The sequence below is a fragment of the Mobula birostris genome, chromosome 13 (assembly GCF_030028105.1).
Source record: "Mobula birostris isolate sMobBir1 chromosome 13, sMobBir1.hap1, whole genome shotgun sequence".
Classification (NCBI taxonomy): domain Eukaryota; kingdom Metazoa; phylum Chordata; class Chondrichthyes; order Myliobatiformes; family Myliobatidae; genus Mobula; species Mobula birostris.
The window spans coordinates 60623262-60648405 of record NC_092382.1 but is presented as its reverse complement, the minus strand read 5'-3'; the positions used below and the strand labels follow the sequence as shown (position 1 = coordinate 60648405).

The 25144-nt window shown below is 44.7% G+C and overlaps 1 protein-coding gene across 1 annotated transcript; it reads left to right on the top strand.

Annotated features, from left to right (window-relative positions):
* Window positions 1-282: 282 nt before the first annotated feature.
* Window positions 283-24896, top strand: LOC140207963 (pancreatic secretory granule membrane major glycoprotein GP2-like). The gene is made up of 6 exons (XM_072276497.1): window positions 283-344; window positions 3758-3964; window positions 17409-17544; window positions 20324-20400; window positions 21911-22075; window positions 24880-24896. Exons 2-6 carry the CDS (start codon window positions 3790-3792, stop codon window positions 24894-24896), a joined length of 570 nt encoding a protein of 189 aa, XP_072132598.1. The 5' UTR covers window positions 283-344; window positions 3758-3789.
* Window positions 24897-25144: the final 248 nt, after the last annotated feature.

Below are 25144 nucleotides of genomic sequence, written 5' to 3'. Positions count from 1 at the left end.
GTGTGGGAAGGGGAATTGCTGGAAGACCAGATTACCGGTCGTTACAATGGGGCAGCGGGCAACTGTAGGGATAAGAGGGCTGACACATTCTGCACGGAGTGAGTGAGTGACCTGGAGCGAGAAATGGAAAATGGAGATGGAGAATTAAAAGAGAAAATTAGATGGCATGGGGGAAGGTTGAAGACAGACAGGGTGAGGATAGGGTTCAATTCTCAAAGTGAATCCTCTGCCTCAATTTAGGAATCCATTCTCCAATTGTTATTTCAGTTCCGGCAGATGGAAAATCCCCGAGACAGCAGTTCCACAGGGTTGTTGCTGCAGGAAGAGACAAGGCTGGTTGGAAGGTAGGCTCAGAGTTCACAACAGTTGGGCTTAATTTTCCTTTCAGGAGGGTCAGAATGATGACCCAGGTCTCTGCACAGGCGTGTAAGCATGGACACTGATCTCCAGGTCTGTCAAAGATGCTTCCCAAAGTCACTCAAACCATACACTGGCCCTGAATCCAAATGCAGTCTGGCAGTGGAGTGCCACCTTCTCGTTCTTCTCTGGCGGTGGCGTTGTGGGTCTGCCTGCTGACCACCCTGAGACTACGGACTGGAACAACTGGGTTCCTGATTCAGCTGTGGATTCACTTTCGTAAACTTCAATTCAGAATGCCATCTGCTTACTTTTATTGTTTGCAACATTGGATTGTTGACAATCTTTTTTTAAAAAACAGGTTCTATAGTTTTTTTCTATTGTTTGGGATTGCCTGTAAGGAAACAAATCTCACAGTTCTTTACAGTGTGCATATTTTGCTATTAAATGTACTTTGAGCTTTGACATCACTCCAGATCAGACCCAGGAAAGATTTTGTGGCTCCATTGCTTGCAGTAGAGGAGCAGTTCCCAAGCAGCCCGGCCTGTCTCAGGGCACCCAGAGATCATGAACTAATAGAGTTATTGAAAGTGATGCTGTTTCTATTTCAAATCATGTAAACTCGGCTTTTCATTGTTGATTATCTGTCTTTAATTTGTGCTCTCTTAATCTGTGTGTTCCAATTTGTTTTTATGTTAAATTTATATTTAAATTGTTTGTATTTTAAGATTAAATGTAAAATGTTTTCTCAAGTACAGAAACACATATATTTATAATATTTGCAGTAAGTATGGTCAGGGTATGTTGTAAGTAAAAATAAAATCAAAATTAATTTCTTTACTTTGTGATAAGTGGAGGTCCCTCACATTTCAACTCTGCACTGGAGAATCATTGAGAGGCTGTAAACAAGGTCAGGTCCCTCAATATTGAGCAGTACCAGAACTTTACCGTTGTCCTTCACCACAATATGATTTCAAGACCAGTGAATGTCTCTGAATATCAGTGAATCTCAATAGTCTTTGACTTTCTTATCTGGTTAGCCTGGGTAGTGGCTTTGTCGCCGTTTACTCCTCAATCACACTTCATTTACTTATGCACACCACAGTTCTGAAGTTTGAACACAGAAATACCATCTCTGTATGGAAATTGACCAGTGGTTACAGATATTGACCAATTGGTAACATTGTGTTTGATCAAACCCCTATTTGCATGATGAATCTTGAATCGCACAACAATAATACAGATATTAATCATCAATATAACCAATACATTTTAAAAAAAAAAGGCGTCTGTTAGTCTTGCGAGACCATGGATCTGCACCTGGAACGTCTTCGCTCTCCAGGGTGCAGGCCTGGGTAAGGTTGTATGGAAGACCGGCAGTTGCCCATGCTGCAAGTCTCTCCTCTCCACGACACTGATCGTGTCCAAGGGAAGGGCATTAGGACTCATACAGCTTGGCACCAGTGTCATCGCACAGCAATGTGTGATTAAGTGCCTTGCTCAAGGACACAACACGCTGTCTCAGCTGGGGCTCGAACTCATGACCTTCAGATCGCTAGTCCAATGCCTTAACAACTTGGCTATGTGCCCACCCATAAAAGACCCATGATACTCAGAATTAATATACAGTAACTGTTACCCTAGAATCCTTCATTTGCATTCTTGTAATGACAAATGGCTCCAGTCCCCAGCTGTGCCAAGTGAAGCTACGCTCTTCAAAGATTTCTCTTCAGAGACTCATCTTGCTCTATCCCACTTTATCCTCCGTTGGCTCTACACTTTAACTTCCTTAATTGCTCCCTCTTTCACCATTCACCCATTCCTGTTTTCCTCTCTCATCTCACCTCCTTACCTGCCCATTACCTTCTGGTGCTCCTCCCCGTTCCCTTTCTTCAATGGGCTTCTGCCCTCTCCTGTCAGATTCCCCTTTCTCCAGCCCTTTATGTCTTTAAGCAATCGACTTCCCAGCTCCTTACTTCAACCCTCCCCCTCTCCCGGTTTTACCGATCACCTACAACCTTGTTCTTCTTCCTCCCTTCCCCCACCTCACTGTTCTATCTTCTCATCTTTCTTTTCCCCAGTCCTGATGAAAATTCTCGGCCTGAATCACTTACGCTTTTCCATAGATGCTGCCTGGGCTGCTGAGTTTCTCCAGCATTTTCTGCACGTTGCATAAACTACCTTTGCCTGAACACTACCTTAACCCTTGCCTTGCTGCATCTTCCAAAACTTCCCTGACTGCCAAGGTACACCTGGAGAACTACAAGCCCTTAGCAGCTGGAGCCAACTTCAGAGGGTGAACTGATCATGTTTATTTTGGTCCTGTATTATGGTTAACTGCAATATGTGTTCAACAAGTGACCATCTCTCTGTGAAACAATGTTTTGTTTGAAATGTGATCATTTGGCCTGGTGGTGCATCTTCACCAGCTGTCCAATGTGCATCAGGGGTGATGCTGGAGTTTCTTGTCCAGGCCCTGGGCCCACAGGCTCTCACCAGCAGGAGCTGGTCTCAGGGACCTGGATCTGTAACAGGGAGTTTGGATTGCAGGGTGGGGTGGTAACAGCTTGCTATTGACTGAGGCCAGAGCAGATCATGGGTGAATCTGAAACCTGCATTAGAATGGTCCCCATTCACATTCCCCATTGCGCTGGGTACACTTTACTATGTTTGCCGTCTGGTAAGATGGCAGCACACACAGATGCAGAGCCAATAAAATCTGTCTTTTTTAAAACATCTTTTCTTTCAATCACAAGCTGGACATTCAGAATTACTTCAAGTACTGCAGGTCTACTCCATCAGCGTGTTGCTCCTTGGTGGAGGAGCTGGACTTGTTGGGTCCGTGTTGCTGTCAGAGTTGGTTTGCAAAGGTGTTGTGCAGTCTAACAGCCTGTGATAGAGTTTTACTTGCGTCTCCTGTGATCGCAAGGCCCTGTTGGACATTGGTAATATGGAATGCTGAATGTCTGGTTCACTGGTTTATTGGTGGGATCAGCTGTAGTGAGGACCGGGCATCATGCTGTGGTGTCGCCTGTTTGCAGCCGTCCAGGAGAGAGACATCGGAGTCAGTGCTGGAGACGGTGTGTTGTGGCGACCATGTTGGCATCAGTGCTGCCCTCCAGTGGCCACTCAGTGGAAGATGAGCTGGACTGGGTTCGACTGCATATTGCTGCGGACTTGCTGTTGCCAACACATTCATGGGCTTGGGAAATTGGGCTATATTATATTATTGAGTGATTGTATGTTTAACTGCTATCTGATATATATGTTATATGTGCCTTGTGCTGTGTATTTCTGTTGGCACTGTTTTCTTTCACTTTGGCCCTGGAGTAACATTGTTTTTATGGCTGTATTCATGGATGGTTGAATAATAATTAAACTTGTATTAACCTTATTCCAGTTTCCCATCCCGCTGTGGCAGAGGAGGAAGTGATGAGAAGAGTTTGCTTCACCGAGAATGGAAACACCAATCCTGAATCTGTTGTGACTGGACAGGGCACGAGTCAAAACAGCAATGCTTGTCTGGACATTAAGATCAAAAATTGCATTGGCTACTTTGTGTATCTGCTGAAGCCGACACCTAGTAATCACACTGTGTACTGCACAGGTATGTCACTGCTCTCATTCACACAGAGGTGTCAGGGGTGAGGGGAAATTCTGTGATATTCTGAGTTATCAGTACCCGTAATGGACTCTGCCCCATACATCCCTCTGAAGCAAACTGCCCAGCATGTACAGTTTCAAAGTTGCTGGTGAACGCAGCAGACCAGGCAGCATCTCTAGGAAGAGGTACAGTCGACGTTTCAGGCCGAGACCCTTCGTCAGGCCTAACTGAAGGAAGAGCTAGTAAGAGATTTGAGAGGGGGAGGGGGAGATACAAAATGATAGGAGGAGACAGGAGGGGGAGGGATGGAGCCAAGAGCTAGACAGGTGATTGGCAAAGGGGATATGAGAGGATCATGGGACAGGAGGTCTGCGGAGAAAGACAAAGGAGGGGGGGAACCCAGAGGATGGGCAAGGGACAGAGGGAGAAAAAGGAGAGTGAGAGAAAGAATGTGTGTATAAAAATAAATAACAGATGGGGTACGAGGGAGAGGTGGGGCATTAGCGGAAGTTAGAGAAGTTGGTGTTCATGCCATCAGGTTGGAGGCTACTCAGACGGAATATAATAGAATAGTACAGCACAGTATAGGCCCTTCGGCCCACAATGTTGTGCTGACCCTCAAACCCTGCCTCCCATATAAGCCCCCACCTTAGATTCCTCCATACACCTGTCTAGTAGTCTCTTAAACTTCACTAGTGTATCTGCCTCCACCACTGACTCAGGCAGTGCATTCCATGCACCAACCACTCTGAGTAAAAAACCTTCCTCTAATATCCTCCTTGAACTTCCCACCCCTTACCTTAAAGCCATGTCTTCTTGTATTGAGCAGTGGTGCCCTGGGGAAGAGGCACTGGCTATCCACTCTATCTATTCCTCTTATTATCTTGTACAGCTCTATCATGTCTCCTCTCATCCTCCTTCTCTCCAAAGAGTAAAGCCCTAGCTCCTTTAATCTCTGATCATAATGCATACTTTCTAAACCAGGCAGCATCCTGGTAAATCTCCTCTGTACCCTTTCCAATGCTTCCACATCCTTCCTATAGTGAGGTGACCAGAACTGGACACAATACTCCAAGTGTGGCCTAACCAGAGTTTTATAGAGCTGCATCATTACATCGCGACTCTTAAACTCTATCCCTCGACTTATGAAAGCTAACACCCCATAAGCTTTCTTAACTACCCTATCCACCTGTGAGGCAACTTTCAGGGATCTGTGGACATGTACCCCGAGATCCCTCTGCTCCTCCACACTACCAAGTATCCTGCCATTTACTTTGTACTCTGCCTTGCAGTTTGTCCTTCCAAAGTGTACCACCTCACACTTCTCCGGGTTGGACTCCATCTGCCACTTCTCAGCCCACTTCTGCATCTTATCAATGTCTCTCTGCAATCTTTGATAATCCTCTGCACTATCTACAACACCACCAACCTTTGTGTCATCTGCAAACTTGCCAACCCACCCTTCTACCCCCACATCCAGGTCATTAATAAAAATCACGAAAAGTAGAGGTCCCAGAACAGATCCTTGTGGGACACCACTAGTCACAATCCTCCAATCTGAATGTACTCCCTCCACCACCACCCTCTGCCTTCTGCAGGCAAGCCAATTCTGAATCCACCTGGCCAAACTTCCCTGGATCCCATGCCTTCTAACATTCTGAATAAGCCTACCGTGTGGAACCTTATCAAATGTCTTACTAAAATCCATATAGATCACATCCACTGCACTACCCTCATCTATATGCCTGGTCACCACCTCAAAGAACTCTATCAGGCTTGTTAGACATGATCTGCCCTTCACAAAGCCATGCTGACTGTTCCTGATTAGACCATGATTCTCTAAATGTCTATAGATCCTACCTCTAAGAATCTTTTCCTACAGCTTTCCCACCACAGACGTAAGGCTCACTGGTCTATAATTACCCGTACTATCCCTACTACCTTTTTTGAACAAGGAAACAACATTCGCCTCACTCCAATCCTCCGGGACCATTTTCGTGGACAACGAGGACATAAAGATCCTAGCCAGAGGCTCAGCAATCTCTTCTCTTGCCTCGTGGAGCAGCCTGGGGAATATTCCGTCAGGCCCCGGGGACTTATCTGTCCTAATGTATTTTAACAACTCCAAAACCACCTCTCCCTTAATATCAGCATGCTGCAGAACATCAACCTCATTCATATTGTCCTCACCATCATCAACTTCCCTCTCATTGGTGAATACCGAAGAGAAGTATTCATTGAGGACCTCACTCACTTCCACAGCCTCCAGGCACATCTTCCCACCTTTATCTCTAATCGGTCCTACCTTCACTCCTGTCATCCTTTTTTCTTCACATAATTGAAGAATACCTTGGGGTTTTCCTTTACCCTACTCGCCAAGGCCTTCTCATGCCCCCTTCTTGCTCTTCTCAGCCCCTTCTTAAGCTCCTTTCTTGCTTCCCTGTATTCCTCAATAGACCCATCTGATCCTTGCTTCCTAAACCTCATGTATGCTGCCTTCTTCCTCCCGACTAGATTTTCCACCTCACTTGTCACCCATGGTTCCTTCACCCTACCATTCTTTATCTTCCTCACCAGGACAAATTTATCCCTTACATCCCGCAGAGATCTCTAAACATCGACCACATGTCCATAGTACATTTCCCTGCAAAAACATCATCCCAATTCACACCCGCAAGTTCTAGCCTTCTCGCCTCATAATTTGCCTTTCCCCAATTAAAAACTTTCCTGTCCTCTTTGATTCTATCCTTTTCCATGATAATTATAAAGGCCAGGGAGCAGTGGTCACTGTCCCCCAGATGCTCACCCACTGAGAGATCTGTGACCTGACCCGGTTCATTACCTAGTACTAGATCTAGTATGGCATTCCCCCAGGTCGGCCTGTCCACATACTGTGACAGGAATCCATCCTGGACACACTTAACAAATTCTGCCCCATCTAAGCCCTTGGAACTAATCAGGTGCCAATCAATATTCAGGAAGTTAAAGTCACCCATGATAACAACCCTGTTATTTTTGGAATATAAGGTGTTGTTCCTCCAACCTGAGTGTGGCTTCATCTTTACAGTAGAGGAAGCCGTGGATAGACATGTCAGAATGGGAATGGGATATGGAATTAAAATGTATGGTCACTGGGAGATCCTGCTTTCTCTAGCGGACAGAGCGTAGGTGTTCAGCAAAGCGGTCTCCCAGTCTGTGTCGGGTCTCACCAATATATAGAAGGCCACATCGGGAGCACCGGACGCAGTATATCACCCCAGCCGGCTCACAGGTGAAGTGTCGCCTCACCTGGAAGGACTGTCTGGGGCCCTGAATGGTGGAAAGGGAGGACGTGTAAGGGCATGTGTAGCACTTGTTCCGCTTACAAGGATAAGTGCCAGGAGGGAGATCAGTGGGGAGGGATGGGGGGGATGAATGGACAAGGGAGTCGTGTAGGGAGCGATCCCTCTGGAAAGTAGCGGAGGGGGAGGGAAAGATGTGCTTAGTGGTGGGATCCCGTTGGAGGTGGCGGAAGTTATGGAGAATAATACGTTGGACCCGGAGGCTGGTGGGGTGGTAGGTGAGGACCAGGAGAACCCTATTCCTAGTGGGGTGGCGGGAGGATGGAGTGAGAGTAGATGTACGTGAAATGGGGGAGATGCGTTTGAGAGCAGAGTTGATAGTTCAGGAAGGGAAGCCCCTTTCTTTAAAAAAGGACATCTCCCTCGTCCTGGAATGAAAAGCCTCATCCTGAGAGCAGATGCGGTGGAGACGGAGGAATTTGGAAAAGGGGATGGCATTTTTGCAAGAAACAGAGTGAGAAGAGGAATAGTCCAGATAGCTGTGAGAGTCAGTAGGCTTATAGTAGACATCAGTGGATAAGCTGTCTCCAGAGACAGAGACAGAAAGATCTAGGAAGGGGAGGGAGGTGTTGAAAATGGACCAGGTAAACTTGAGGGCAGGGTGCAAGTTGGAGGCAAAGTTAATAAAGTCAACGAGCTCAGCATGCGTGCAGGAAGCAGCGCCAATGCAGTCGTTGATTCAGGGCCCCAGACAGTCCTTCCAGGTGAGGCGACACTTCACCTATGAGTCGGCCTGGGTGACATACTGTGTCCGCTGCTCCTGATGTGGCCTTCTATATATTGGCGACACCCGATGCAGACTGGGAGACTGTTTCGCGGAACACCTACCCTCTGTCTGCCAGAGAAAGCAGGATCTCCCAGTGGCCACACATTTTAATTCCACATCCCATTCCCATTCTGACATGTCTATCCACAGCCTCCTCTACTGTAAAGATGAAGCCACACTCAGATTGGAAGAACAACACCTTATATTCCGTCTGGGTAGCCTCCAACCTGGTGGCATGAACATCGACTTCTCTAACTTCTGCTAATGCCCCACCTCCCCCTCGTACCCCATCCGTTATTTATTTTTATACACACGTTCTTTCTCTCACTCTCCTTTTTCTCCCTCTGTCCCTCTGAATATACCCCTTGCCCATCCTCTGGGTTCTTCACCCCCCCCCCCGTCTTTCCTCCCAGACCTCCTGTTCCATGATCCTCTCGTATCCCATTTTGCCTATCACCTGTCCAGCTCTTGGCTCCATCCCTCCCCCTCCTGTCTTCTCCTACCATTTTGGATCTCCCCTCCCCCTCCCACTTTCAAATCTCTTACTCACTCTTCCTTCGGTTAGACCTGACGAAGGGTCTCGGCCTGAAACGTCGACTGCACCTCTTCCTAGAGATGCTGCCTGGCCTGCTGCGTTCACCAGCAACTTTGATGTGTGTTGTTTGAATTTCCAGCATCTGCAGAATTCCTGTTGTTAGCATGTACAGTTTGATGCAGCAGGTTGTCTGCATATGTGGCTAGATCCTTACAATTACACTGTCATAATTTGTTACAGGTAAGTCTAAAATCCAAGCAAGAGAGTGCTTCCTTGTATGTGGATTCTGCACATTCAATTTTACCATTGCATCTTTTCTTTGGTGGAGTGACTCATAGTTCCAACATGAACACTGAACAATTGCCTTCTGTACATGTCATGTCAGAATCACAATCTAGTTTATTATCTCCAGCATGTGTCGTGAAATTTGTTAACTTAGCAGCAGCAGTACAGGACAATATAGAAAGAAAAAAAATAAAAGAATCAGTCAATTCCAGTAGTATGTATATACATAATTAAATGATCAAAGAGTGCAAAAACAGGAACAATATATATTAAAAAGAAGTAGTGAGGTAGTGTTCATGGATTCAAGGTCCATTTAAAACTCGTATGGCAGAAGGCAAGAAACTGTTCCTAAATGACTGACTGCGCCTTCAGGGAATGACAGAGGCCATTCCTCCCGTTGTGTTAATGCTAGCCTTCAGTGTTCTATGTTATCCCTCTCTTGCTTATTTCATTGTAACCCTGCCACTTTTTATTTTTCATAGTTTCCTAAGAGTTCCCCTGTGCTTGTTTCCCATCAGCATGGAATGATGGGGAATTCACAAGATGCATTTCACCTACTCGCATTTCATCAGCATGAGGGAAGAAACTAGAGCACAGGGGATTCCCAATTCATCAGTGAAGTCTCCACACTGACTCTCTCTGCACTGGAGAAACATTGAGAGGTTGTAAAACAAGGTCAAGTCCCTCAATATTCAGTAGCAGCAGAACCTTTACAGCTGTGTTTCACCACAATATGATTTCAAGACCAGTGAATGTCTCTGAATATCAGTGAATCTCAATAGTCTTTGACATTCTTATCTGCTTAGTCTGGGTGGTGGCTTTGTCGTCGCCAATTAACTCTTCAATCACATTTCATTTACTTATGCACAATGAGAACAGCCTGGTCCCTGGCACCACACACTGTTCTGAAGTCTGAACACAGAAATGCCATTTCTATATAGAAATTGACCAGTGGTTACAGATATTGACAAATTGGTATCATTGTGTTTGTTGAAACTCCGTATTTGCATGATGAATCTCTAATCTCACAATAATAATACTGATATTAATAATCAATATAATCTATCCATAAAAGGCCAATAATACTCAGAATTAAAGTACAGTAACTGTTACCATAGATTCTTCATTATTATTCTTGTAATGCCAAATGGCTCCAGTCCCCTACTGTGCAAAGGGAAGCTATGCTCTTCAAAGACTTCTCTTCAGAGACCTACCTTGATGAGATTGTTTACACTCTGTCCCACTTTATCCTCCATTGGTTCCACAGTTTAACTTCCATGATTACTTCCCTTTCACCATTTACCCATTCCTATTTCTGTCTCTCATCTCACCTCCTTACCTGCCTATTACCTTCTGGTGCTCCTGCCTCTTCCCTTTCTTCAATGGGTTCTGTTCTCTTGGAGCTGCAAGACTGCAGGATTAAATGCATTCAAGATCCTCTGTCCCTCTACATTTCTTGCTGTGCTTCAGTGATCCCATGTTGCCTCACCTTGTATCGATATCTCTGTGCTGATTTTATTGGATTTCTCCAGAAATATTTCTGTTTGCTGCTTGTGTTCCCGTCTAAACGTTCCATAGTGTTTTCCTCAAAGAATGTTGTTGGTATCAGAAAACCTGTTAGCTACATTTTTCATATTAACTGCATGAAGTAAAGGACCAGCGAGTTCCTGAGACATGCGGAACACCAGCTGAAGCATCCTTTCATTCACTTACATTTTTATTGTGCTATTTTCCCTTGGATACCATGGGCAACAATCAGTCAGAATCTGTGCTTTTGGATAATCAGTCAGAATCTGTGCATCAACTATCACCATCAATCCATCCGAATGACTTTCTCAAAAGAACAATGAGTTAGCATTGTTGAGGATAACATCCCTTTGCAGGTTTGTGTTGACTGCAATTGATGAGCTTACACCCTAACAGACCCCCAACTTTAGCACTTGCAAGTGTTTTCAAATGGTTTTCTAAAGCCAATGAATCATTCTGCCATTGCAATTACCGTGCCACATCTGTACCCTGGTACCATGCCAGTATCATACCCTATGTACATACCACACTATTATATCTTGAGCACTGGAAAATACAGCTTGCCCTGTTTCCTCTCTAGCCTCATTTAAAGGACAGGATGGACTTTGTGCTGGTCTGGCAGGTTTCCAACATGAAGATCCTGCAACCTTGATGTGTCCTCACCTTCCTTACAGCATAACTGCTCATGACACCAGTAACACGGGGAAACAGGAGCCTGAAGGCACACACTCAGCAATTCAGGATTAGCTTCTTCCCCTCTGCCATCAGATTTCTGGATGCACATTGAACTCATGAACACAACCTTACTACTTTATTTCTCTTTTTCTGTACTAATTTAACTTCTAAATAAGAATGATCAATTAGAGTAAATATGTATTTATGTATTGTCACATACTGCTGCCACAGAGCAACAAATTTCAAGTCAATCAGGTGTACTTATTATCAAAGAATGTATAAATTATAGAATCTTGAGATTGGTTTGCTAACAGGTAGCCACAAAGCAAGACCCAATTTAAAAAAAAATACAAATTAAAACAAAATAAAAACCGACACCTAATGCACAAGAGAGAAAAAAAACAAATCATACAAACAATTGAAGCAAACAACATTCTGAACCAAAACTGCTGGCGCACAACAAATTTCATAGCATTTCATACTGTCTGCCAGTGATATTAAACCTGATTGTGATCCTAACATTTCAGGTTGGAGATCCTGCATCAGCTTTACGTTAGCATTTAGTGAAATGCTATTATCAGTCCCGTCTTACACAGAGACTGATGCAAGCAAGTGGTTGAGGTATTTACTTGTATCTTGTCCCCTCCACCGATGGTCACTAACAGGGCCCAAATTCAATACCAATCCAACATCAAAAGGTGCATTTGATTTTAGCTGAATGTGCTTTCTTGCAAACTTTGCCATTCCAGTTTCAATTTTAGTCTCACTCCTGCACACATCTGGTCATCAGCTGTCAGTATCTGTCCTGAGCCGCCACCTTATTACAGGCGTAAAGCCCAATGCCCATATACATTTATCAATCCATGGGTGATTGATAAATGTATATGGGCATTGGGCTTTACGCCTGTTTTCAAATGGGACGTTTCTCTCTTTGCATTTCATTATCTCATCTTTCAATAACTTTGACTGTTCTCAATTTCTTTTATCACTGAATCTAGTCTGGTTTTAATCCTTTTTGAAATACATTTGCCCCCTCTCCAGTTTAATCCACCCCCCCCCGCACAATATATCACTAGCAACTTCTCTGTCTGACACAGTTCATCTTCTAAGTACAGTATAGGTTCAGAATCACCTCCTTTCCTGCTCGGTTTGCCACGTACTAATTAAAAACTGCTCTCAATCACATTCCACAACTTGGCTCTTTTCCTACCCTTCCTTCTGTTCTTGCACAATAGTGACAGGGGGATTGAAATCAACAATCATCATTAATCTAGCACTTTTGTACGGCCCAGATATGTCTGAACATGTGTGTAAATCAACACACACACACACACACACACACACACACTCTCTCACTCTCTCTCTCTCTTTCTCTCTCTCTCTGTCTCTGTCTCTCTGTCTCTCTCTCTCTGGCTCTCTCTCTCTTTCTCTCTCTCTTCCTCTTCTGGAGGAACACAGCGGGTCAGGCAGCATCTGTGAAAATGAATAAACAGTCGACATTTGGAGCCGAGACCCTCTTCAGGACTGGAAAAGAAGGGGGAAGACAGAAGAATAAAAAGACCAGGGTGAGGAAAAGGAGGAAGATGATTGGTGAAGCCGGGTAGCTGGGAAAGATGAAGGGCTGGAGAGAAAGAAATCTGTGAGTTGAGAAGATGAGTTTCAATATGATTTCCTCTGATGATTGAGGTCAAAGCTACACAGTCATAGATGTTTTGTCTCCATCCAACATACTTTTTGACTTTACCCATTTCCCATACAGCAGAAACAGGCCATTCAGCCCATCATATCCATGCTGACCACTGTGCACCATTCTATTTCCCATGGAGCATGGAAACAGGCCATTCAGTTCATCAGATCCATGGTGAGCGTTGGGTGTCATTCCATTTCCCATAGAGCAGAAACAGGCCATTCAGCCCATCATATCCATGCTGACCACTGTTTACTATTCCATTTCCCAACATTTGGTTCATAGCTGACAACGTCCTGGCAATTTCAAAGTTCAAAATATATTCATGATTAAAATATGTCTGCCATCTATGAACTGGATAATCATCTTCTCGCAGGCAGCCACAAAACAAAGAAACACAATTGGTGGACTAGTCCTGAATGAGTGTCTGTTCACCAACAACTCGGGCAGTGTGGTTCAAAGTGCAGACGCTCACAGGGTGATAAGACTTTTTTTTGGTATTCCCTGTGAAACTCATAGTCCTGAAATCTATAGTCCTCCTCTTAGATACTTCAGCCTTGAAAACTGGCTTCTTCGTACTTATTCTGTTTATGAAACTCATTGCTTTGTCTCTTCATTAGATCTTCCATTGGCAGCTTCTAATGCATGGAAACCCAAACTGGCTACTCAAACCCAAACTGTCACATCCCGTACCAGGCAATTGCCCAGTAAATCTGCTCTGCAGCATTATCTGAGATATCATTGGGAATGGAGTGTAATTCCAGAACATAGAACAATACAGCACAGTACTGGCTCTTCAGTGCATGACATTGTGCTGACCTTTAACCCAATCTTTCCCTCCTACATGACTGTCCTTTGTTTCTAAGTTTCTTAAATGTCCTCAATGTATCTGTCTCTATTACCACCCCTGCTAGGGTGTACCATGTACCCACCATACACTGAATCAAATGGAGATGCATATACTTGAATGTAGACATGTGAGACATGTTAGTAAATTGCCGATGACATGAAGATTAGTAAGTGCTTTACGGTGCTGGAGTTTGTCAGATTACACAGAGAGATCCATGTGTTGGTACTGTAAAGATGTCTGAAGATGCTGCATGGACTAGCAAATGGAACTTAATACAATTTAGATTAATCTGTTAATCACATTTACACCTACACATGCAGTTTCGGATATTGATAAGACTAATGCACACCAGGGATGCTCGAGTACGAGGGTGGATAGAAGGACAACATGAGGGCATTTATTGGCAATGACAAGGCTGCTACTTGTGATCGTAGATGTGATGCAGACCTTTTTTATTCGGAGTACAGAATACAGAACTTTCTAAAGCTTTTGTCAGACATCAGTGGTAATTTTGGTCACCAGAGCATGGCAAGAATGCAGGGGTGATGCAATGGCAGATAGCCAGGCTGGAATGTTTCAGTTATGATGAAAGAGCGGAGAGGTTAGGCATGTTCTGGAGCAAAGGAGGTGAAAAGGAATATCATATTGGTGTATAAAATGAAAGGATACTGATAGGCAAACAACAGGAGTTCTGCAGATGCTGGAAATTCAAGCAACACACATCAAAGTTGCTGGTGAACGCAGCAGGCCAGGCAGCATCTGTAGGAAGAGGTGCAGTCGACGTTTCGGGCTGAGACCCTTCGTCAGGACTAACTGAAGGAAGAGTGAGTAAGAGATTTGAAAGTGGGAGGGGGAAGGGAGATCCAAAATGATAGGAGAAGACAGGAGGGGGAGGGATAGAGCCAAGAGCTGGACAGGTGATTGGCAAAATGGGATACGAGAGGATCATGGGACAGGAGGTCCGGGAAGAAAGACAAGGGAGGGGGGGACCCAGAGGATGGGCAAGGGGTATATTCAGAGGGACAGAGGGAGAAAAAGGAGAGTGAGAGAAAGAATGTGTGCATAAAAATAAGTAACAGAAGGGGTACGAGGGGGAGATGGGGCCTAGCAGAAGTTAGAGAAGTCGATGTTCATGCCATCAGGTTGGAGGCTACCCAGACGGAATATAAGGTGTTTTTCCTCCAACCTGAGTGTGGCTTCATCTTTACAGTAGAGGAGGCCGTGGATAGACATGTCAGAATCGGAATGGGACATTCCTGGACATTCCTGAACTCCCTTCCTCCACTATCAACTCTGCTCTTAAATGCATCTCCCCCATTTCACGTACATCTGCTCTCACTCCATCCTCCCACCACCCCACTAGGAATAGGGTACCCCTGGTCCTCACCCACCACCCCACCAGCCTCCGGGTCCAACATATTATTCTCCGTAACTTCCGCCACCTCCAACGGGATCCCACCACTGAGCACATCTTTCCCTCCCCCCCTCTCTGCATTCCGCAGGGATCGCTCCCTACGCGACTTCCTTGTCCATTCGTCCCCCCCATCCCTCCCCACTGATCTCCCTCCTGGCACTTATTCGTGTAAGCGGAACAAGTGCTACACATGCCCTTACACTTCCTCCCTTACTACCATTCAGGGCCCCAAACAGTCCTTCCAGGTGAGGCAACACTTCACCTGTGAGTCGACTGGGGTGATATACTGCGTCCGGTGCTCCCGATGTGGCCTTTTATATATTGGCGAGACCTGACACAGACTGGGAGACCGCTTTGCTGAACATCTACGCTCTGTCCACCAGAGAAAGCAGGATCTCCCAGTGGCCACACATTTTAATTCCACGTCCCATTCCCATTCTGACATGTCTATCCACGGCCTCCTCTACTGTAAAGATGAAGCCACACTCAGGTTGGAGGAACAACACCTTATATTCCGTCTTGGTAGCCTCCAACCTGATGGCATGAACATCGACTTCTTTAACTTCTGCTAGGCCCCACCTCCCCCTTGTACCCCTTCTGTTACTTATTTTTATGCACACATTCTTTCTCTCACTCTCCTTTTTCTCCCTCTGTCCCTCTGAATATACCTCTTCCCCATCCTCTGGCCCCCCTCCCCCCCCGTCTTTCTTTCCGGACCTCCTGTCGCATGATCCTCTCGTATCCCCTTTGCCAATCACCTGTCCAGCTCTTGGCTCCATCCCTCCCCCTCCTGTCTTCTCCTATCATTTTGGATCTCCCCCTCCCCCTCCCACTTTCAAATCCCTTACTCACTCTTCCTTCAGTTAGTCCTGACGAAGGGTCTCGGCCTGAAACGTCGACTGCACCTCTTCCTACAGATGCTGCCTGGCCTGCTACGTTCACCAGCAACTTTGATGTGTGTTGCTTGGATACTGATAGGGTCGGCTGCAAGTAACCTTTACTATGTCAATGATATGGAATTAATGGCTGTTGTATAGTTTACAGGCAATAGAATGATAGGTGGAGAGGCAAGTTGTTCTGAGGAAGTACAGAGGTGAGAAAGGGACTCAGATGGATTAGGAGAATGGGCAAAGAAGTGGCAGATTGAATACAGTGTCGGGAAGTGTATGGTTATGTACTTTGTTAGAAGAAATGAAAGGTTCTCTCCATTTTTAACATGGAGTGAAATTTCAAAAATCTGAGGTGCAAAGGGACTTGGGAGCTTTTGTACAGGATTCCCAAAAGTTTTAATTTCCAGCATGAGTCAGTGGTGAGGAAGGTAATACGATGTTACCACTCATTTCAGGAGGACTAGAATAGAAAAGCAAGGATATAATGTTGAGGTTTTATGAAACACTGGTAAGGCATCACTTGGAGTATTGTAATCGGGTCTGGGCACCTTATTTTAGAAAGGATGTGCTGAAACTGGAGAGAGTTCAAAGGAGATTAATGAAAATGATTCCAGGATTGGACAGTGTGTCATGATTGCTCTGGGCCTGTATTCACTAGAATTTAGAAGAATGAGGGGTGACCTAATTGAAACCTATCTGCTTTTGAAAGTGGATATGGTAGGGATGGTTCCCCTGGTGAGAGAGCCCAGGACCAGATGACACAGCCTCAGAACAGAGGGTCTCCCTTTTAGAACAGAGATAAGGATGAATATCTCCAGCCTGTGAGTGGTGAATCTGTGGAATTTGTTGCTGCAGACGACTCTGGAGGCCACCTTTACATATATTTAAGGCAGAGATTTATCAATTCTTGATTGGCCAGGACACAAAGGGATATGGGGAGAAGGCAGGAGAGGAAAAATGGATCAGCCACCTTGTAATTGTGGAGCAGTCTCAATGGGCCACGTGGCCTAATTGTACTCCTCTAGCTAATGATCTTACATCAGAGATAGATAAAACTAGGGAATGTGCAGCAGTCGTTTAGAGGGTTTGTGAAGCAGATCTTAACCCCTGGAGCAGCAAATGCTTGGAATGCACTGCCTCAGAGAGTGGTTGCTGACAGAATTTGTGTGTCCAGCTGAGTAAGAATCACTTCAGCAAAGAAGGGCCATGGACCAGGTTGGGACTGATAGGACTGAGGGGTGGCCACTGTCAGTATGGATGTTTATACACAGCATGATTCAGTTTTACTGCCACCAATTCAATAAAGAGAGCTGGAAGATGAAACTGCACTGATTTACGTGAGTATGTGATCAATATTTTAGAGAGGTTGGTGGAGTGGGGGTGAGTTACAAGAGGCATTAATATCAACAGTGTTAATTAATATTGTGAATTCAGATTATTGTTTATACCATTGACACTGAGCATACTCCTGCTGCAGTTTCCACACTTGGTGATCCGTGTGTAAACCACACTGTCCTGGATCAGCCCTGGAGGAGCACGGATTGTTCATCGGAAGAATGCAGTAAATACATGGATGATCGAACCTGGACAGAAGGATGGTACCGATTCAAGAGGTAATGGGAGGAGACAATTAAATTAATATCAGTCAATCAAACAGATAATATGCGGGGAAACAAGGGGAATGTAAAGGGAAATTTGTTTATTTTGTTACAATTATGTGGCAGAGTCCATAAACATCCTTGTGTCTGGGACAGAGAATGGATAAGGTTGTCTGGGGTCATCATGTAGAAAAGAATGGATACACAGGGTTTGGAGTTATTGGTGAAAGAAATGGGACAAGTTGTGGATACATAGAGATGTCGGTATCAGTCAAACAGGGAGTGGGATCATCAGTCACAGGCATGGAACAGGGAGTGGGTGCAGGAAGTCTGAGATCTGGCAGAGACTGAACGTAGGAAGTGGGAAGCTCACAATCCCTTTCCTTGGTGATGGGGCATTGATGATATAGAGAAAAGCACGAAGTATAAAAGGGACACCACATGGGAAATGCTGGAGAAACTCAGCAGGTCGAGCAACGTCTTTGATGTGGAATGAATACTCACCATTTTAAGCCAGGACCCTTCATCGGGACTGGGAAGAAAGGAGGTAAAATCCAGTTTAAGAAGATGTGCAGGGGGGATTTAAGTGGAAAACAAGCTGAAGGTGATAGATGAGGCCAGGAGACGTGGAAGGTGGGGACAATGTGAGAAGCTGGGATTGAAGTCAGCACACCATCGCAGACTTCAAAGCTAAATGCTGTAGAGTTTCCCGCAATGCTGCCCCTCTCCCAAATGAGCAAAATCTCTTTTTGTGCTCGATTTGATGTTGCCAACACTGAGCCCCTGAAGAGAGCTGCTGATGTGACCGGCAGCTTGGTCATCTGAGGTCGAAGTACGCAAGTGTTTCCAAGGATTGGACAGTCACAAAGCTGTAGGACTGGACGGCTTCCCAGGGCGAGTACTCAACGGGCAGGTGTGTTTACAAACATTTTTAATCTCTCTCCCAGTGTGGAGTATCTTCCTGCTTCAAAACATCCACCATTGTTCCGGTACCGAAAAAGACCAAGACAACATGTTTGAACATCCTGTTGCATTCGCCTCAAGAATAAGCAAGTTTTTTAGTGGCTGGTCAAGGACTACATCTGCAGCATGCTACCACCCACACTGGACCCCCTACAATTCACCTACCCACACAACCGATCAACAGATGATGCAATAGCCACAGCTCTACACACGGTCATTACACACCTGGAGAAGAGGGATGCTTGTGTGAGGATGCTGTTCTTGGACTGCAGATCAGCATTCAACACCTTGATTCCCTCCAGGCTCAACAAGAAGCTCAGAGACCTCGGCCTTCACTCTGCCTTGTGTAGATAGATCCTGGATTTCCTGTCAGATCGCCCTCAACACTGGTGCCCTCAGGGCTGTGTTCTAAGTCCCCTCCTTTACTCTCTATATATTCATGGCTGTGTCTCCAATTACGGCTCCCATCTGCTAATTAAATTTGCTGACGACACTAGACTGATTGGCCTGATCTCAAATAATAATGAGGCAGACTATAGAGGAGTCATAATCCTGACACAACAGTGTCAAGAAAACATCCTCTCCCTCAAGTCACAAAAACAAGGGAGCTGGTTGTGGACTACAGGTGGAATGGAGCCAGGCTAACCTCTATTGACTTCAATGGATCTGGGGTTGAGAAAGTGAACAGTTTAAGTTCCTCAGCATAAACATCACCGAAGATCTCACGTGCTCTGTATATACTGGCTGATTGGTGAAAAAGGCACTTTCACCAAACCCTAAGAACTTTCTGCCGGGGCACAATTGAGAAAATCCTGATAGGATGAACCTCTGCCTGGTATGGGAACTGTACTTCCCTCAATCGCAGGGCACTGCAGAGAGTGTTACAGACAACCCAGCGCATCTGGAAATGTAAACTTTCCACTATTCAGGACATTTACCAGGACTTGTGTAAAAAGGGCCTGGAGGATCATTGGGGAACCGAGTCACCACAACCACAAACTGTTCCGGCTGCTATCATCCGGGAAACCGTACCACAGCATAAAAGCCAGGACCAACAGGCTCCGGGACAGCTTCTTCCACCAGGCAATCAGACTGATTAATTCATGCTGACACAACTGTATTTCTATGTTATTTTGACTGTCCTGTTGTACATACTATTCATAATACTATTCATAACAAATTACTTCCAATTGCACATTGCACATTTAGACTGAGACGTACGTGAAGATTTTTACTCCTCATGTATATGAAGGATGCAAGTAATAAAGTCTAATAAATTTGATGGTTAGAAGAGCCAGAGGAAGAAGGAATCTGATAGGAGTGGACAGTGCAGTAAAGGGAACGAGGTGGGGAGGCAGAGGGAGGTGGTGCATTGACATGAGGCAAGGGAGGAGAGAAGAGTGTGAGTTGGCTACATTCTATTTCTGTTCCTTCCAGTTTGGATGAACGTTCTCAGCTGAAAATGTCATGAGTTTATTGCCAACACATGTTGCATTTATTATCTGCATTTGCAGCTTATTTACAGTTGACAGTCCTGATGTTTACAGTTTAGAGATTCCTCGTTTACAGTTATTCTAAAGATTTGCTAAATATGCCTGCATATTTGTATGTGATTACGGTATGTACTCTGATAATAAATTTTACTTTGAACCTTGCCTAACTTACTATGTTTCTGCAGCATTTCATGAGTGTTGCTCAGGATTTCCTGCATCAGCAGAATATTTTATGATTCCTGAGATTAGGGAGAATATCAAACCGATGGAATGGGCTCCAGTTCCTGCTCATTCTCTCAGTGGATGCTCAGTTGAGACGTTGATGCTTTCTTTTCCAGTTCTGGGGGCTGGAGGATTCCTGAGACTATCGTTCAACCATACAAGTGCTCCGGGACAAGTCCAGGCTGGTTAAAAGGTAAGGTCATAGTGTGCGACAGTGGGGCTTGGTTACGTTTCAGGTAAGGCAGACTCGACACAGAAACAGGTCTCGACATCCCTGAGAAATGCTCCCCACAGACACTTAAGTCATGTTGCAGTTCTGATCCCACATGGAATCTGACAGTGGTGCATCAGCTTCCTGGAGATTCCTGGTACATGTAGCTGGTCTCTGGATCTGCCGGTCAAGCCCACTCCAGATAAGACCCAATGCAATTTCAGTGAAGGAGCAGCACCCAGGGAGTCGAGTGTAATCCACAGCAGCCCACAGTTCATGAGGTAATTAATAAGTCAATGTAATTTCTCAATGAATCTGTAATGTCTATCAAGGTTCCCAGTCATCCAGGTCATTGCATTTCAAGCAGTTGCAAATTAAGGCAACTGGACTTGCTGTGTTTTCTGGAAGACATTTCACCACCCATCCGAGAGGCTTCTTCAGTTCTGATCCATGGTGGGCAGTTTCCCGGCTTTTCAACTCTGAGTTGTTTAAACATATAGCGATGACATGGGGGTTGTTAAGAGTCGTAGAGGTAATGAGGGGATCATTAGTTTTACCTTTGTGTGAATGGATGTGTGCTGGCATAGACACGTTAGGACTGTATTGTGAGTAGTGATATGTGGTATTGTACCCAACCTTCTCTGTTCAGGGATGGGTTTTCCAGTTTGACAAAGATGGCTTTAACCCATCTTTCCAATCACCCATCCTCCTGTCCTTGTTATCAAAGGGGTTTCCTTGTACTTTATGTGTAGACATACAGCTGAGTTTTTATTTGAGGTGTTAGCCCTCCTACATTGGGCCAGCCACTTGTGAAGTGGTTGTTTTGTCTCACTGATATACAGATCTGTGCGGTTCTCATTGCTTGATACAATACTGTTCTGTCTGTGTTTGGGTGCAGGATCCCTGAGGTGGATGAGTTTCTGAGTATGTTTGTAAGTCTGAAAAGCACAGGGACTTGTTTTATTTTCTTCTAGACAACACAGCAAGTCCAGTTGCCTTGATTTATTACTACTTGATAAAACTGCAGTGTTTTCAGTTAAACACAGTCCTTAGTTTCCATGTTGCAATTATTTTAAAATTCATGTTTCTTTTCTAAGTCTATGTTATGTTTATATTTGAACATATCCGACAATTATAAACAACTTACCACCACTGCAATTTTTATCAGGTCTGTATATTTTCCAAGCTTGCAGATGTCCCTGATTCACTTTGGAGATATTCAACAGTGGGTCAGTTTGCTAATAGTTTCATCATTGTCAAGCACCAGGGGAGGGACTTGTGTTTCATGGGACAGGGACCCACAAGGTTTCATCAACAAGAGTCCGTCCTCTGAGACGAGATGTGGCTGTGGGGAGGACAGCAGCTCTCACTGACCGAGCCTGGTCAGACAATGTGGGTAGTGAACAATGGATTTGCAGTGGGTCTGGTTGCACGTTTCCTATTGCACTGTGGAGACAGGTATATTACGGAATGTTCACAAACCCCATTCCAGGTTGCCATCCCAGCGTGGGAGAGGGGGAGGTCAACAGGACTGTCTGCTTCAGCTGGGAGCAAAACAACTGCAATACGAAGCGGACAATCAAGATCAAAAACTGTGGTGTTTTCTTTGTCTACTGGCTGAAACCGACACTCTGCTGTAACAAAGTTTACTGTACAGGTACGTTACCGTTCTACATTAACACGGGGGGGGGGGAGTTATTCAGAAATTCTGAGACATCCCAAGTGATCAAAACACACAGTTTACTGAATATTCCAGTCTATTGCCAGATTAGTGGATCATCTCAGTCATTTCCCCTGTACCCACACTCCAAGTCAATCTACCATGTCAGAATCTCATTCTCCTGGTCTGACATGTAACATTCTCTCCCACACCGAGACTGACATGAACCATCCACTGTCTGTGCCACATGACTGCTGAGCACCAATCTCGAGTCAACCCCTCCTTCTCCCATAAACACCAAGCAGACTCCTCCATCTTTCTGAGGACCAGGTTGCCCTGCCTCCCTTCTTTCACTTTTCCTCTGGGTAAGATCATTCACCTCCATACAAAGCCCATCCTCCAACCCGCTGACTGTGCCAACATCTCTTCTTCCCCAACCAAACTCCAAGACGGAACATATCATGAGCAAGAGAAAATCTGCAAGTGCTGGAAATCCAAGCAATACACACAAAATGCTGGAGGAACAGCAGGCCAGGCAGTGTCTATGGGGGAAAAAAAAAAGTACAGTTGACATTCTGGGCTGAGACCCTTTGGCAGGTCATATCCTTCCCTCTTTCCCCTTCCCAAGTGGAATAAATGATGTTTGGTATGTGAAAGGAAACCAGATGGTCACATGCAACTTCTTCACAGATTCATCAGAAGTTAGGATTGAAGCCTGGTTGCAAAGCATCTGAGCCACAGCTCTACCACAAGACCATAAGGTACAAGAGCAGAATTAGGCCATTCTGCCCACCGTGTCTGCTTTGCTAGTTAATTATTGTTTACTCATTTTCTCTCTCTACTCCATTCTCCTGCCTTCTCCCAGTAACCTTTAGCACCCTGACTAATCAAGAATCTATCAGTATCCACTTTAAATATACCCAATATCATCGCTCCACCAGCATCTGTGGCAATGAGTTCTCCAGATTCACACCAACTGAGTAAATAAATTTCTCCTCATCTCTGCTCTAAATGGATACCCCTCTACTTGGATGCTTGTCCTAGACTTGCCCAAAATAGGAAACATTCTCTCCACACCCACTTTACCTATACTTCCGATACTCTGTAGGTTTTAGTCCACTAATTACCGGCAGACAGCAAGAAAAGGCCCTCCTTTATTCCTGCTCTGCCTCCTTCTGGTCAGCCAATTTTCTACATATGCTAGTATCTTTCCTGTTGCACACTGATCCTGTTAAGTAGCCTCATGTGTGGCATCTTGTCAAAGGCCTTTTGAAAATCTAAATAAACATCCACTGACTCTCTTTTGTCTGATCTACCTGTTATTTCCTCAAAAGATTTGTCAGACAACATTCTCTCTCAAGGAAACCATGCTGACTTCTGCATATTTTATCGTGGCCCCAGATACCTCAAAACCTCATCTTTTATAATGGACTTGAACATCTTCCTACCACTGAAGTCAGGCTAACTGTCCTCTAATTTCTTTTTTTTTCTGTCTCTCTCCCCTCTGAAAGAGTGGAGTGACATTTGCAACTTTCTAGTCCTCCAGAATCATTCCAGGATCCAGTGATTGCTGAAAGATTACCACTAATACCTCCATAATCTGTTCAGCTACCTCTTTCAGAACCCTGAGGTGTTATCCACCTGGTCCAGGTGACTTAACTGCCTCAGACTTTCCGCCTGCAGTTGTCTTCCCCTTAGTGACAGCAACTGCACTCACTTCTGCCCCCTCAAATTCAAGTTTCTGGCACGTTTGCAGTGTCTTTCATAGTGAAGACTGACACAAGATGCTTATTAAGTTCAACAACCATTTATTTGTCCCCCATTACAGCTTCCCCATCATAATTATCCAGTGATCTAATAGTCACGTTCACTTTTTTCTTCTCTTTATGGAGTGTTTTCTCTATCCTCACTTACATTATTGGTGACCTTACCTTCATATTTCATGTCTATGAAGGTTCTCAGTCATCTAGGTCAATTAACATCAAGCAGTAGTAAATCAAGGCAACTGGACTTGCTGTATTGTCTGGAAGACATTTCATCATTTATTGAATAGGCTTCTTCAGTTCTGATCCATGGTGGGTAGATTTCCAGTTTATAAACTCTGTGAGTTGTTTAAAGGTACAGCAATCACACAAGGGTTGTTAAGGGTTGTAAAGGTAAGGAGGGGGTCATTGCGTGAATGGAGATGTGAACTGTTGTGGAGACGCTGGGGTAGAGGTGACAGGACTGCACTGTAAGTAGCTGAGAGGTGGTGTCGTACCCCACCCCCTCCTCAGGGATGGGTTTTCCAGTTTGACGAAGATGGCTTCTTTAGCACTTCTTTCAAACCACCTGTCTTCCCTGTTCTTGTTATCAAAGGAGTGTCCTTGTCCTTTAGGTGTAGATATGCAGCTGAGTATATGAGAACTGCACAGATTTGTACATCGGAGAGACAGAGCAACCACTTCACAAATGGATGGTCCAATATAGGAGGACTAGCACCTCAAGTCAGGAATCAGCTGTATATCGACACCTAAAGGATGATAACAAGGTAAGACTAATGTCCCTCTCTTTACCTCTATGGCTTGTATTAACCCTTATGAGATTGCTATATCTTTAAGCAACTCAGAGAGTTCATAAGCTGGAAAATTACCCACAGTGAATCAGAACTGAAGAAGCATCTTGTATGAGTTGTCCTCTAGGCAACACAGCAAGTCCAATTCCCTTGATGTTATACTTTATCCTTGATGTTATACTTCAGGTTTCATATTTTTGTTCCTAATGGCTTTTTAAGTTGTCTTCTTTTGTTTTTGTTTTTAAAGCCTCTGTTGGATTCTGATTTTTTTTAAATCATTGTCCTTTTGGATGTCAGGAAAGAGGCACAAAACTTGTTGCTTCATGGTCATCTTATTAAATATTGATAGAACAAAGGAAGATTGAAAATGGACAGTCACCTGCTAGTAGCAGAAAAAGAGGCAAAAACAGACAATGTTGCTGTGTGGTCAGCTCTTTTTATCCCCATGGCGAAGAAACGTTCCATTCAAATATGCAGATAAAAGTCAACCAGTTAGATACTACTATTCAAAT